This window comes from Delphinus delphis, chromosome 8 (assembly GCF_949987515.2).
Source record: "Delphinus delphis chromosome 8, mDelDel1.2, whole genome shotgun sequence".
Classification (NCBI taxonomy): Eukaryota; Metazoa; Chordata; class Mammalia; order Artiodactyla; family Delphinidae; genus Delphinus; species Delphinus delphis.
The window spans coordinates 32,543,595-32,559,855 of NC_082690.1; the positions used below are offsets into that span (position 1 = coordinate 32,543,595).

The 16,261-nt window shown below is 41.8% G+C and overlaps 1 protein-coding gene across 1 annotated transcript; it reads right to left on the minus strand.

Moving 5' to 3' along the window:
- Window positions 1-1,222: 1,222 nt before the first annotated feature.
- On the minus strand, window positions 1,223-11,975 carry LOC132430225 (lysine-specific demethylase 4D-like). Its single transcript, XM_069540884.1, is given in 3 exon segments — window positions 1,223-1,426; window positions 11,014-11,468; window positions 11,471-11,975. Coding segments are annotated over 2 exon segments (906 nt in total). The 5' UTR covers window positions 11,973-11,975; the 3' UTR covers window positions 1,223-1,426; window positions 11,014-11,064.
- Window positions 11,976-16,261: the final 4,286 nt, after the last annotated feature.

Here is a 16,261-nt window from a genome sequence, read left to right on the forward strand (position 1 = left end):
ATGAACATTTTACAAATTGCTCATGTGAATACTTTACATGTTAAACCCTTTGTTTAATCTGTTCATAGTTTTTTCCCAGTTTGCCATTTCTTCAATTTACATTTAATTTTAATTTTAAATGGTTTTGGCAATATTTCAGTTTAGTATATTAAAATGTTGAGTGGGTCTTTTCCTTTGTAATGCCTTGCATGTTCTTTATGTTTAGAAAGTTAGAAAGTTATTTGCCCATCCAGAGACAGATAAATATTATCTTACAGGGTTTTTCCTCTTTCTATGGTAGTTGTACTTTTAATTTGGATTTTAGTTATACCTTTAATTCTAACTGGGGTTTTTGGGTTTGTTTTATTAACTTTTTTTATTGTTTTGCGAGTATGGTATGAGGAATAAGGGAGATGTAAGTATGATTCCTAGTCCTAGTGTGTTGTGTTCCTCTCTATTAGTTTATAGGAGCTTTTCTTTGTCCCAGTGCTCTTAAATTTCTTCCGTCTCAAAATTCTTGTTCTTTAGTTTTATGAAAACTTTTTAGTTCCTTCTTTGACAACTTCCTCTAGTTTGTCCCTCTGCACATTTTCTCCTGTATTTGGATATCAGACCTCATGGACTGGACCTCCAATTCTTGTGTCTTTTCTTCTTCCAATTTTCTATCCCCTTATCACTATGCTTTATCTTCTGAAATTTTCTCTCATCCTTATCTTGTAAACCTACTTCTATTGTCTTTTTCATTTCTCCTATCAAACTTTTAATATTTAACAGCTCACTTCTGTCCCCATAGCTTTTTCAAGTGTATATAGCTTCCTTATCTGCCCCCCACCATTGTCCTATTTTTATTTCACAGGTGTACTTATTTCTTCTCTCAGAAAATACTAGAACCCGGACCCATATTGTGAAAACAGGCTTCATGTAACAATCCTTATGCTTAAAATTGACATTGCAATCTAGTATTTCTGCTGTGTTCTATTTTGTTACCCTTTAAAAAACATGCTGCTGCTACCTCACAAAGTTGTTTCTATGACCCACTAATGGCTCATGTCCTGCAGTTTGGAAAGAAATATTATATAAATCATGTTGAGGCTTTTGATCTTTCAATGTCGGAGACACAATCACATTTGTTTTCTGTGCAGAAATGGACAGACTGGAGTGGCCCAGAATAAATGAAGACAAACATTTAAAAAGATCCAGTTGAGAGATGGTACCTTTACTGCGGTGGTGGTAGAGACAGAAGCAGAGTGCCTACTAGGGTGCCTTCACTCACATCTTATTATTTAATCTTATTTCCTCAGTGTGCCACGTGGGGAACTGGACCAGAGTGTTCAGATGCTTGTCCAAGATGGCATAATCAGTGAGTCCTGAGCCAGATTTGAGCCAGGTCCGTCTGCTTCCTAAGCTTGGCCTTTCCTCTAAGTCACAGCAAATCCATGAGGTGAGCCTATAAAATAGGAGAGAAATTGTCAGAAGAGCACATTTTGGAGCTTAAGAACCAATTCCTTGGAGGCTTCTATACCTGAAAAGGTTGACTATGTTTGACCCTTGAAATGAAACCTAAATTTATTTCTTAATTATAAAAACAAAAAAAGACACATACAGTGTGATGTCACAGTAACAACCTGACTTGGAGTCCCCTTTGATCTCGAGTTGATGACCCTGGTCATGTGGTACCTGTCCCTCAGCCAGGTCATCCTTACCCTTGTACACCTCTGCCATGTCCTCCATGCGAGGCTGTGAGGATTAGGGTTTTCATGGGATTTTTTAATATTTATATTACTATCTAGGATTATACATGCTCCCCAATGTCGATTCATGTTGTCAACTCTAAACACAAACAACTAGAAATCAATCCCTCTCTTTCTCATGTTCTTTATACATGCTCTATTATGCTACTTGTCATGTAAGGGTATTAATCGTTCCTCTGTCTTCTCTACTAGATTATGTACTTTGGGGGACAGGGTGGGCCCTTCTTAGTCTCTGGGTCCCATTGGCTACCACACAGTCTGGAGTAATAGATGTCAAATTTGATAATTATGTTGTGTTTGAAAAAATGCAGAATATATAAATAAATTCTCAGTTTTTATGACTAAAGCACTTATATGACTTTAATTCACTGTTTTTCAAACTTTCTTGATCCCTGCTCCCCACTTTGATAAGCATAACTATCTCTGCCATTACTCCCCCACCCTCTTCGGCAAATTCTACTTTTTCCCCAGACCCCTGTCAGTGACCAACACGCACATAACACAGAACATTTGCACATCCCACAGCCAGGCTGATTTTGTCTACTTTAGTTCCTTTTACTTTATAGTACAAACAAGAAAGCTTCTTTTTGTTTGCTGCTTTCCAAAGGGAAGTTATATGATGATATTGAGTTTACTTTTGCAAATTACAAATGTCCTCACCCCAAGATTCTAGAACATAGTACGTCATGGGAGTACCTTGACCTAATTAAAGTTTTTACTGACAGCTCATTCTAGGGGAAGCCTGTCTTTCCCAGCATCTTTATGAGCGATAATTCGCTGTCTCCATTTGGTCATCTCTGGTCCCTTTTCTTTGCCACCGACTCTCTTCTCCTGGGGACGAGGTTTCTAACCAGATCCTCTTAGGCCTCTGCACTCACACCCATGCCAATCCAACATGTGTCAATAGCTGTCAGCAAAGACCTGAAGGGGAAGAATAATGGCTGATGTGGAATAAAATGACATTCTACTTGGATTTCAGTGGTTTGGTTGATTCTTTTCCAAGCTGTTTGAAGACATGAGTCAAACTAGACTCTTCTCCAGCCCTGCAGTCCTCACCACCTCTTCTCTCAAACCCAGTTTTTAATCCCTTCATCCCCGCCAATCCATTCTGCAGCTGGAGTGACTTCCTAAAATAAATCTGATGACATCATCCTACTCTTACAGCCCGTCAATCGCTCTCCGTGTGCCTTAGGATGAAACCCTGCTACCTACCTGACCCCCAACACCACTGAGATCTGATCCCTTCCTCTTGGGCCTCACCTCTGGCCTGTGCCACCTGGCCGTCTTTGCTCTGAGCAGTACTATTCAAATTCTTGCAGTTTCTACCACAGACAGTGCTCTCTCTTGTCCTGAGACTTTACATCATAAAATACTTCCGTAGGCCTGGAATTCTCACCTTGTATTCCCATCCCTTCAACTCTTTCATTTACTTTTTTCCTTTTTTTTTTTCCTAAACACAATGCAGCCAAACATTAGGTCCTCAACTCATCCATCTTCCTAACAAGCATGTCCTCACTCACCCCTTGCCCTCCTCCTGCCCTACGTGATGTTAAGGGCCCTTTCTGATTGTGCCTTTTTTTTTTTTTTTTTTTTTTTGCAGCTTGTGGGACCTTAGTTCCATGACCAGGGATCGAACCCAGGCCCCTACAGTAGAAGCGCAGAGTCCTAATCACGGGACCACCAGGGAACTCCCTGATTGTGTTTATTAATCCCAGTATTTCCCCTGTATCTAATTGCTACCTTCCCCCTCATATATATACATAGTGCCTGTTATACAGTAAGTATTTAATACAGGGATTAAATAAATGAATAAAAGAAAGGGAGAAAAACCCTTCCATGAAATTTCACTTGGAGTCTCTTGGCTCTAGTCCATTCATTCATTTTCAAAATGTTTTGAAAACATCTACCATGAGCACCGGCTAGATGCCGAGTATCCAGGGAGGAACGAGCTTAGACTTGGTCCCTGCTCTCAGGCCAGCACCTCGCAGGGCTCCATGGGTAACCAGAAAAGAAAGCAGAAGTTAACTGATGCTCTGCCTGAGACAGGGAAAGGCAACGCTGGGGAACTTTCACACCACCAGTGAGTTCTGTAACATAGACTTCAGGCTGTGTCACCTCTAGCCCAGGGCAAGACAGATACAGAACTTGGTACCTCAGAACCTGAAGTAGGTAGGGAAGACAGACAGACAGACAGACAAGGGGTTCCGATACAGTGTGAGAAGTGCTCTTTAAGAGAGCTATGTGCTATGAGGGCAGAGAAAGGTCGCTGAAGCTAATCTGGGGAGAAGTAGCTCTGAAAAAACAGTAGCAATGGTGTAAAATCATACTTAATGATGAGATATGTTGAAACTGTGGCTTCTAAACAAAAATAATGATTAAATTTCTAGGTTCCTGAAGCTACTTCTTTGTCACTCCTCTCTGTTGATTGTCAAACTCTTGTATGAAATTGACAAGTAGTGAGGAAATTAACCACATTTGCATTATGAGGAGAGGCAAGGAGGCTGAGGAGTAGGTGCTATTTGGGTGAGGATGCCTGATTCATTTTCCTCATCATGACTAAACCTAAGAAAGGACACCAGGCTCAACCCTCAAGTGAGAAGCAGAAGGCATCAGAGTCAAAAGGGGTGGTTGATACCCAAGCCAACAGGAGGCTGAATCATGCTCTCCTGAAACTGTGGGCAGAAGTGTCTTCTTTCTGGCAAAGCTAAACCTTGGATGATGTCTAGAAGTAATACTAGACAACCTCAGTCCTCACAGAAGCAGCCATGTGTCCACATGCACACTCACCCCATGAGCTTGCACTAAAATGGACATATGGTCCATAGAACTCCTGAGCACTTCCGGATTGCTCAGATTTTGGATATAGATCCAGATGTTAGGGGACAACTGCAGACAGGAATAACTTTGAGTCTCCTCATGCAGAGAAATATTTAAAATAACTTTTCTGAAACTTTCTTTTTTCGGCTTTCCTTATCTGCAGGGAGAACAGTGTAGTGGTTATGAGCTGGGCCCTGGAGTTAGACTGTCTGGGTGCAAATGCAGTGTGCTCCTGGGCATATTGTGGAACCTCTCTATGCCTCAGTTTCCTCATCTACAAAGTCAGGATAGTGATAGAACCTACCTCCTACAGTTGTTTTAAGACAACATGCATCAATATACCATGTTTCATTAATTCTAAGCCATGCATTTTTCACATTTTAACATGTCTGAAATTGAGGTGCAATTTACAGTCAATAGCATAGCAGAGTTTAGTTGCCTCAGTGGTAGGAAAAATAATAGTGTAGCTTATAATCAGTGGCATCTTAGATGTGATAAAATTCAGGATACAAAGAGCTCAGAAAAATACATAAACAGTACTAAATGAATATTTAATAGATGATAGAGATATAAAATATATATAGCTCTTCTAACTTCATCAGAGCCAAAATATATAGCTCATTTTTAAACCAATGTCCAAGATAGCAATGGCAAATGATAGCATGACTGACCCATTTCCCAGGAAAGAGAGAAGCTGCCCTTAATACTTGGCCTGGAGTTGGTGGCAGCATCTGGTACCCATCCCTTTATCTTAGCCAAGATCTCAGAAAGGTGATATAACTGAGACCCACTTAGATGTGGATACCTTGGACAGGTAGAAGTTTGATGTCTCTTTAGGTCAACATTCTTTACCATAAAGTAGGGGGATTGAGCACCATTTTCTTTTCACAGTTCTGGAGGCAGGAAGTCCAAGACTAGGGTGCCAGCATGGTCAAGTTCTTGGTGGGGGTTCTCTTCCTGGTTTACAGACAGCCACCTTCTTGCTGCATCCTCACATGCTGAAGAGGATAATCATCTCTCTTTTTAGAAGGGCATTAATCTCATTCATGAGGGCTCCACCCTCATGATCTAATTACTTCCCAATGGCCCCACCTGCAAATCCCTAACTGGAGATTAAGGTGTCAACATATGAATTTTAGGAGGACACAATCGGTCCATAGCAAGGGGGGAGATCTTGGGAAAACGGAATGGAACACAGGAAATGGAATTGCAATGACCAGGCTCCCTAAAGGAGCCAACGAATGTCAATGTCATGAGTGGAGGAAGGGAGGGATTTGACAGTAAGCCACACTCACCTCCTAGAGTGAAGCAGCCAGTGGGAGCATTCAAAGCCAGTCCCATCCCCCTGCACACCTGGTGAGAAAGGAATGCCCGGAGCAGCCATCACTCTCCCAAAGGTGACCTGTGCCCATTTGTCAGGTACGATTGAGAAAAGTAAACAAGAGAGCTGCCATGAGCCCGACAACAGACTGAAACAGCTCTGAGAGCCCCAAGAGGCTTTGGCCCTGAACTTGAGGCTGACTGTTCCCAGTAAAAGATGCCTTTCTTCAGAGGCTCTAAAACCAGCAGTTTGGGGGAGAGCCTGGCTATGGTTACGGTAGCTGGGAAGAAGCTGTGGCGTGGTGAAACTGCCTAACTGCCTGTCTGTCTCCAAGCAGATCATAAACGTCATACTATGTTTCCTTAGCACGTAGGACTAGCCTGGCACGGTGAGGGTGCTTAATATTTGTGGAGTCAATGAATGAAGGTCTCATATTGGAATAAGAGAAGCAGAGTTTATTCTCTGGCTCTGTAAGTTATTTCAAACACCAGCTTAGAACTGGATATCTTATTTTAAAAAACAATTAACACGAAAGCAATTATGCTGTAATAGGAATTATTTATTTATTTTAGGTGTTTCTTATGATACTAGCTCTTTTTTTCATTTCTATTGGTGGTTTCAAGTCATTCACTCAATTGACAATATTCATTGAGTCCTCACTAAACAGAGAAAGCCAAGAAAGATAATTATCAACTGTTTTAAGCTGCTTCAATCCATGAGCTAAACCATAGGGTAATAAAGTACTCAGGGTCCTAGAGGGTCGTGTGTAAGTACAGTCAAGGTGATATACCACAAGCGAGCTGAGGTTAGGTCACCTGGTTACTAAGGAGTTTCTCAGGAAAAAGAAACTTATGCAATAGACCCTTGACATTCCCAGGGAATGGATCCTGAGCTCTTTCTTTGCAAATTCTTAATCCTAGCTCTTTCCTAAAAATTATCCGTCTCTGGCACCAGGATTTCCCATGCATAGCCTCAAATTCTAAATCTATACGCTGTTCAACTCTCACACCTGATCTCTCACCTGGTAGCTGTTTATCCAGAGGATTTCTCCTGAAGTCTCCTGAGGAGATGCCTTCACTGCCCTCCACATTATGTGAATATGGGCCTCAGCACAATTCCAAAATACTGACTGCATTGATTTGCTGCTGCTCATACATAGCTGAGATGGCTGTTGTTAACTTAGTGAATGTCAGTGATCTGCTGGCTCTGTTAAAGTCCCACCTAATGCAACACAAGTCAGAAACGTGACATGTCAGCTGGTACTGCAGGAAACGAGAACATACAGACATTCTGCTCTCAGGATTTGCATCTGGTAGGAACGATAGAGCCATTTCCAGGGATGGCTGTGAATTATCTGTGCTTTCAAAGACTCTGTGACCCCCAAATTTCTCCATCCCCAGGTCACCTAAAACACCAATGGCCCCAATCACTCAGTGGGAGGAGTTTGCATTCACTGAGTTATGACATTTTATGCCTTTCCCCTGCCACAGCTCCCGCCTCCTCTCTCCTGCTCCCAAGCCACTTTGCTAATCTGTGAGCCCCTTAAGGGTGCCCCCACCGCAGGTATTTGCATGTGTTGTCCCTCTGCCTAGGGTGATGCTCTGGATCCCTTCTCCACAGCGCACATTCGAAGACCACACTCCCAAGAGGCTACCCTCTCCGACACAGCAGTCCTGTCACTCTCTAACCCCTTACTCTGCTTTATTTTTTCTCCTAGCCCTTGTGACTGCTTGACTTGTTATGTCTCTCTTTATAATGAGAATATAAGCTCCAGGAGAACTGAAACTTTGCCTTTTTCACTGTTGTGTCCCCAATTCCACAAACAGTGCCTGGTACACGGTAAGTGCTTAGCAAACATGTGCTGAATGAATGAATTAATTAATAAGAGAGTGAGTGAACAGGCACTGAAATATATAGACACCATGTGAAGCTTTTGAGAAAAGGCTCTCTGAGAGATGGGACAAAGAAAAGATGCTCTCTGAGGTCTACAGGACTGGACGTAGCTCTTTGTTAGGTAGAGGGGCCTGAACATTTAGGGCACGAGGATAATGGATGCCAGGATCCTAGAAATATCCAGAAACCCGGCCACACAAATGTTGCATTTTCATTGAGTGGCACCTCCAACATGTTACCCATGCCCAACAGGGCTCAGTTCTGCCCTTCCTCTGTCCTCCCTGAAACTGCTTATCCCCCTAACACCCACCACTTGCTGAGGAACCGTGAGAAGGGTCTCACTATTACCCTGTAATCACTGCAGGTCAATGACAAGGAGCTTGGGAGCCATTTCAGTTTGAGCGGTTGGTAAGCAGAGCGGGATGGGCAAGTGCTGCTCCTCACCAGGATCTCTTCAACTCACATCAGTGTCCATTCCACTTATCTCGGTAGCCAATTCCTACCAACTGTTTGTGCTTTCCTATTTAAAGTGATGAAAGGTAACACAAACATTGGGGGGAAAAGCAACTTCAAGACCCATATATGGTCACAATCTAACAACATAAATATCATGGTGAAGTTATTTCCAAATATCTGGAAAGGAACCCTTACACACACGGAAACTGAATTGGTGTAATGGTTAATCTCTACAAATAATTCATTGTGGCCAGGTAGTCAGACAGATCCATAACTGACCCTTTATACAAATCTTAGAGGAGTCCCAAGACCCGAACTCCAACCTCTACGAGTTATGTTTAAGTACAGGTTCTAATGTCCATCTTACAACTTTGGGCTTCTAAGTAATAATGATAATAGGTAATATTTATTTAGCACAAATTATGTTTGCACTGATCTGAACTTGTTATGTGCAAATCTAACAGAGGTGCAATGTGGCTAAGAGCTCATTTTGCCTTAACTGGCAAGTGGAGAGCCATCAAAACCTGATTTGTTGAAAGACTACTAAATAAGCTGGGGTAGGACTCTGAATAAAGGCTGGGTCCTCTGGCTCTTGACTGATTGTGAAATCTTTACCTTGCCTTTGTAACACTGCAACAAGGACAAATACGACAAGGAGTGGAATTTGTAAATGGGTATGCGTGACGTTTTGTGCAAACATGCAGTAGATGATGAGGAAAAAAAAACCAAAAAAGCACATCAGTTTTCTACCGGTAAAAATAATTAGCAGGGCTTCCCTGGTGGCGCACTGGTTGAGAGTCCGCCTGCCGATGCAGGGGACACAGGTTCGAGCCCCAGTCCAGGAAGATCCCACATGCCGCAGAGTGGCTGGGCCCGTGAGCCATGGCCGCTGAGCCTGCGCGTCCAGAGCCTGTGCTCCGCAACGGGAGAGGCCACAGCAGTGAGAGGCCCGCGTACCGCAAAAAAAAAAAAAAAAAAATTGGCAGTTTCTTACAAAACTAAATATAGTCTCACCACACAATCCAGCAGTCGCACTCTTTGCTATTTCCTCAGATGAGCTGAAAACTTACAACCACACCAAAACTTGCACACAAATGTTTACAGTAGTTGTATTCATAATTGCAGAAAAAATTGGAAGCAACCAAGATGTCCCTCAGCACGTGAGTGGATAAATAAAGGGTCATACATCATACAGTGGAATATTATTCACCAATACAAGGAAATGAGCTATAAAACCACTAAACATGGAGGAAACTTAAAGGCATATTATTACGTGAAAGAAGTCATCTGGAAAAGACAAAACTATGGAAGCAGGAAAATGATAAGTGGTTGTCGGCGGGGGGAGGGGGGATGATTAGGCAGAGCACAGAGGATTTTTAGGCAATGACTCTATTCTGTATGGTATTATAAGTGTAGATACATGTCATTATACATTGGTCAAATCCATAGACTGTACAACGCCAAGAGTGAATAAATTAAACTAAGGACTCTGGGTGATAATGAGGTGTCAGTGCAGGTTCTTCGATTGTAACAAATGTTCCTTTCTGGTGTGGATGCTGGTGGAGGAGCATGGGACCGAGTATGTTGGAATCCTCTGTATTTTCCACTTAATTTTGTTGCGAAGTACTCTGCAAAAATGAAGTCTATTAATTAAAAGAAAAGTAACGTGTAAGCCTGGGAGTGTGGTGAGGAACACAACAGTAGAACTGAGCATCACAGAAAGAATACGGGCGGATGTCCTAGGCATTGGGCTGACCCTAGAGGCCAGGAGAGTGTACAGATGCACATGAAATTAAATGAGCACCTCTTACACGCCTGTCATATTTACATCCCCAGTATCTTCACAAAATTCTCGCACTGTAATTCTGGCTCAGAGAAAATCAATGATTCTTTGGCTGAAGGTCCCACGACTAGACAGTAGCAAAGCGCAGTTTGAATGCCATTTCTGCTGACTCTAAGTCCAGTTCTCCCTCTAAGTAACTGCTGGAAAGCTCAAAGCAGTGACTACGGAAAAGTTTGCTTTACGAAGGACATCACGCTTCAGATTCAACTTTGTACATATGCATACAGAGTGGGACCATGGATGGACTGAGTTTGTGGCTGGAGGGACAACACAAAACCACATCAACAGCATCACATTTATTTACTTCACCATTAAAAGAAAAATAAGAGGCTGCAGGGGAGGTGATAGGGAAGGAGAACTGAATAGAGAATTGTTATTACTATCCAGAGTAATAGCCTTTCTGCAATTTCCCATACCAAGGACAAAACTTCATAATGGACAGAGTCAGCTTCCCCTAGGGGTCACCCTCTCTGCCATGATGAGGAAGGAAAGCTTCTGCAGCTCTGGAGAGGGGACAGGGAAGGTGGCCTCACAGTCTGGTGACAATGCAGACCTCCCCAAGTCTCCTTTCTTTTCTACAGTGCATGCCAGGGACACGGCCCATCTTCCTCACCTCTTCATGCCCACACTCATCTTATTGTTCCATCTCCAAGCCTGGCTGGAAAGGAAGATAAAGCCTCTCCACCTTCCTATTTCCGTGCTGCTCCAAGAAAACAAAGTCTCCATTCCATATTGCTTCAGGAAACAGAAGAGACACACACACACACACACACACACACACACACACACACACACACACACACACACACACACACACACAATTTCAGTACCTTACAGGGCTCTTGTCTTAATGTTACTATTCTAACATCCAACTCCCTTCGCAGCTGGTAATTATAGGTCCCTTTTAGAGTCCCCACCCAACCACCCATTTTTAATATCCTAAGGATGCTCACCTGAAATCTCCCTTATTCTGACGAAGATCTTTCCAAAGGTCATGCAGAGCCCTATTCCCAGGCCACTTTGCCATAATCGATCCAGCACTGGGTGGCAAAATTGATGGCTTCCGCGCAGTTGTAGCCAGAGTGGTAGCCATAGGGAAACGTCACTATGAAATCTCCAGCCTCCTGAGTGACCCGACCGAAGGGGATGCCGTTGTCCTTGAGGACCTTGGGCGAGAAGAGAGCCACCTTGTGCCGCTGGAAGGCCTCACAGCCCCGCGAGCTGCCCGGGAAAAGCTCCCTGGCCAGGTGTTCCAGGCACCGGCCGTACTCCGGGGGCACCGCGTACCAAGTCTTGGGCTCCCCGAGCTGCAGGTAGTTGATGCTGTAAAGGTCCATGTCCTCCGTGTTCCAGGCGAAGGCGGTCTTCCACATGCCGAAGTACAGGTAGGGGGTGTTGACGCCTTCATGAGCACTCCGCACTCCTGTTCCAGCAGGTCCTGAATGGTTCCCAGGTGTCCAAGGTTCCACTGCTTCGTGTTTTCATCGAATAAGGAGCCACTGACGTCCGCACCGTATACTGGTGAATCATAGGGGCGCGTTTTCCAATATTTTCGCTCCAGATCCTGAAAATCAGAGTAGAATGGAGTCTGGTGTTTTTCACTGTTTGTTAAGCGGCGATACTCGCTCACAGTCATGGCTTTCTTCCTTTTGTGGTGCTGAGTAAACACACCTGCCTGCCCAGTGGTCACCTGCTGGAGGGGAACGGCTATTAAGATGTCATCGGTATCATCGTACGTCTGTCTGGCTTTCCATCCTTTCGGTGGAATTACCTTGGCTAGGCCAGCTCGGTGTGCACCTTGCCACTCCATGTAAACAATATATTTGCTGAAATCTTCAAATTCTTCCATGGTTGGGTGGACGATCGTAATCTTACAACTTGGGTTCTGGCTCCCAAAGTGCTTAGACTGCATGGCGGCAACAGAATAAGCAACGGACTGCCAGCTTCTTAGGTATGCTTTGGAGACCTGAGAATGCTGGGGAGTAACCTCTTCCCTATACTTCCTTTATTTTTAAAGAAGTTTTGATAGAGCTGAGAGGCAGGAACTCAGACTTGAACTTTTAAACAAACGAGGTGGTGTCTTCTCCAGGCTTGTCAATCCACCAGAAGGATTCCACTCTTGTCAGCATTTTGGAGCCAAAGGAAATCCAGTATTTCCCAGAGGAGACGGCTCTCTGAGCCAAGTCCTGCCTCCGCCTGCAGCTCTGTGAGTTTCCTCTGTTGGGGGTATAAGTGCCTGAGACCTCTCCAGACTCCCACGCTTGAGTCCATGGGTGGCTTCTCACCTCACTGTAGCAGAAAGTCTCTTCATGGAAATTTCCAAGCCAAGCCTAAAGAAAGTACAAAATATTGAAAATAAGTGGATGACAAAACAAACTGATTTAACATCAAGTAAAAGAAAATTGTATAGCAATCTTAATTTCAAAGTTTGAATTTAAGGGCAAAAAGTACACTCTTTTGGTAGGCATGTAAACTGGCGCAGCTATGGTGCATACTATGGAAAACAGTATGGAGGTTCCTCAAAAAATGTAAATAGAACCACCATATGATGCTGCACTCTCACTTCTGGTTATATAGCTAAAGGAAATAAAAACAGAATATCAAGGAGATATCTGCCCTCCCACATTCACAATGGATAAGATATGGAAACAACCAACATGTCCAGCGATGGCTGAATGGATACAGAAGATGTGGTACATAGATACAATGGAATACTACTCAGCCATAAAAAGAATGAAATTTTGTCATTTGCAACAATATGGATGGTCTTGGAGGCTATTATGTCCAGTAAAATAAGACAGAGAAAGACAAATATGGCATGGTATCACTTATATGTGGAATGTTAAAAAAAAAAAAAGAGTAAAACTTACAGAACAAGAGTAGAAAAGTGGTTGCGGGGGAGGGCAGGGAAGGGAGGGTAAAAGGGTACACAGTGAATAAAGTCTCAGGAGCTAATGTTAACCATGGTGATTATAGTTGATAACAATGTGATGTATAGTTGAAATTTTCCAGAGGAGTAGGATGTAAATGTTCTTACCAAAAAAGGTAAATATATGAAGGAAATGTGTTAATTAACTAGATGGGGGGAATCCTTTCACAATGTATAGCAAATTACCACAAAGGTGACTGAATATTTTACAATTTTAAAAGTCAATTATACAGCAATAAAGCTGAAATTTAAAAATAAAGAATTAGGACAAATCATAAGACAGAAAAAGAGGAATTAAAACTTAACTGAACAGTAAGGACATTAAGCAAGCTTGAAAAGAAAGGAGTTAAGCAGTCAACTCAAGAAATTGGATGGCTTAACCCAAAAGATAAATTAGGGAAAGGAAAACAATGAAATAAGCTGAAACAATTACAAAAGAAAACATAACACCCAATAGAAATGATGACTGAAACCAAAATTCAATTTGTAGACCATGAAAAGTGTAAAAACATAAGCAGAAAAGTACAAGCATATCACGTTATAATAAAACAGGGGACGCAGATAAAAATCTACCATTATAGAAAGAGTGCCTATGTAAACAAAAGCAGGAAAAAAGTACAGAACACAAATATACACATCCTTAACAAGCATTATCCTTAATGTGTAAATACCTGAAACATTCTCATTAAAATCTAATCATTAATTTGCATTGATAGACAAATTATTAGAAATATAGGGTTCACTCAGAATGGGAGAAAATATTTGCATATGAAGCAACTGACAAAGGATTAATCTCCAAAATTTACAAGCAGCTCATGCAGCTCAACATGATAAAAACAAACAACCCACTCCAAAAATGGGCAGAAGACCTAAATAGACATTTCTCCAAAGAAGATATACAGATTGCCAGCAGACACATGAAAGGATGCTCAACATCGTTTATCATTAGAGAAATGCAAATCAAAGCTACACTGAGATATCATCTCACACCGGTCAGAATGGCCATCATCAAAAACTCTACAAACAATAAATGCTGGAGAGGGTGTGGAGAAAACGGAACCCTCTTGCACTATTGGTGGGAATGTAAATTGATACAGCCACTAAGGAGAACAGTATGGACGTTCCTTAAAAAACTACAATTAGAACTATCATACGACCCAGCAATCCCACTATTGGGCATATACCCTGAGAAAACCATAATTCAAAAAGAGTCATGTACCAAAATGTTCATTGCATCTCTATTTACAATAGCCAGGACATGGAAGCAACCAAAGTGTCCATCAACAGGATGAATGGATAAAGCAGATGGAATATTACTCAGCCATAGAAAGGAACGAAACTGAGTTATTTGTAGTGAGGTGCATGGACCTAGAGCCTGTCATATAGAGGGAAGTAAGTCAGAAAGAGAAATACAAATACCATATGCTAACACATATATACGGAATCTAAAAAAAAAAAAATTGTCATGAAGAACCTAGGGGCAAGATGGGAATAAAGATGCAGACCTACCAGAGAATGGACTTGAGGATATGGGAGGGGGAAGGGTAACCTGGGACAAAGTGAGAGAGTGGCATGGACATACATACGCTACCAAACGTAAAATAGATAGCTAGTGGGCAGCAGCCACATAGCACAGGGAGATCAGCTCAGTGCTTTGTGACCACCTAGAGGGGCAGGATAGGGAGGGTGGGAGGGAGGCAGTTGCAAGAGGGAATAGATATGGGCAGATATGTATAACTGATTCACTTTGTTATAAAGCAGAAACTAACACACCATTCTAAAGCAATTATACTCCAAGAAAGATGTTAAAAAAAAAAAAGAAATATAGTGTTCAACCAAGTTTCTAGAAACTGATTAGCAAACAAAATCTATAGATCCCATACACCAGGTAACAATCAATTATAAAGTGAAAGAGTAAAAAGGTTTTAATCCCTTTAATAACAGAAATACATGGCCCCAATGAAGAAATCTAAAAATGATATGCATGCAATGCTTGTACTTTAAATGCATAAATAAATGTGAATTTTACCAGGGAAAAAAAGTTGCTTTCTGGTATAAAATGTCATCCTTTTCATCTTTATGCTTTAAAGGAAAAAAAATAAAAGGTCAATACAGTGCCTGCCTTCTGCCAGTCTAAAATCTTAATCCCAAATGACGATACACAAGACCCAGAAAATGGTTTCCTTGAAGGATTCAGCCTCTGAATGAAACAGGCTGTGCTCAAAGTCTGGCTATATATGTCCCACACCAATTTCAATTCAATCAGTACCACCCCAAATCTAATACCCTCATAACCAATCAAAATCTCTAATTTGATCCCACATATTTTTCAAGTCCCTTCCAATTGACACACTCCTTACCCAGTTCTAGAAACCCTCTCATTCCCATTAGATCGCAGTGCACTAAATGAGGTGCTTTTTCCTGAAAATCTTTGTGATTTTTACCAAGAAAATATTAAGAAAAAAATTAACTTCACAAGTTGGAAAATAGTTTAAAAATAAAAACTCAAGGAAAGGATATCCCAATGTATAGTACCCTCTCTCTCGCTCTCTTTCTATATATGCATAAATAGTGTCATTTTTTAAAAACTTCTGGTAGGAAAATAACTCTTTTGCTCATAAGCACAAATTACAGAAATAAAGTGACCTACTTTCTACCAACAAAATCCTGATTCCAGTTGGAGATAGTCAAGGACCCAGAGAGAGAGAGACAGTGTTCTCTGGGCAGCTGGCCTCCAAATGCAGACCCATGTCCTGATGGCTCTGGCTTTCTACCTGGGCAAAGGTATAATTTGATCAGCACCAGTCAACGGTAATTACTCTCATTGGTCAGCCCACTCTGTCTGCGCCCCTTTGATTTTTTAAACCAGTCTTACAGTGAACTAAGAGGTTGAAAATAAAAGGAGTGGGAAAGTCAAACCAAGCAATTATTAAACAAAAGAAACCTGGTCTAGCAGCAATTAATATCGAATGTATTTATAAGGTAAAAGAAGGGCAGCTTATAGTTATGAAAAAGAAAAACTCGTGGGAAAGATTACAATGATGCACTTTATGCCCCTAGACACATAGCACTGAGACACAGAACACAAAGACTGAGAATTATAAGGTAAAACTGACATATCTGCAATCATGGTGTGAGGTTTTTTTTCAAACACCGTTCTTCCAGAAACTGATACATGAGGAGAGAAGAAAATTAATAATGTTATAAAAGTATAAACAATAAAGTTAACAACTTTGATTATATTTCCTGCAGCAACCACATAGCAAAATGCT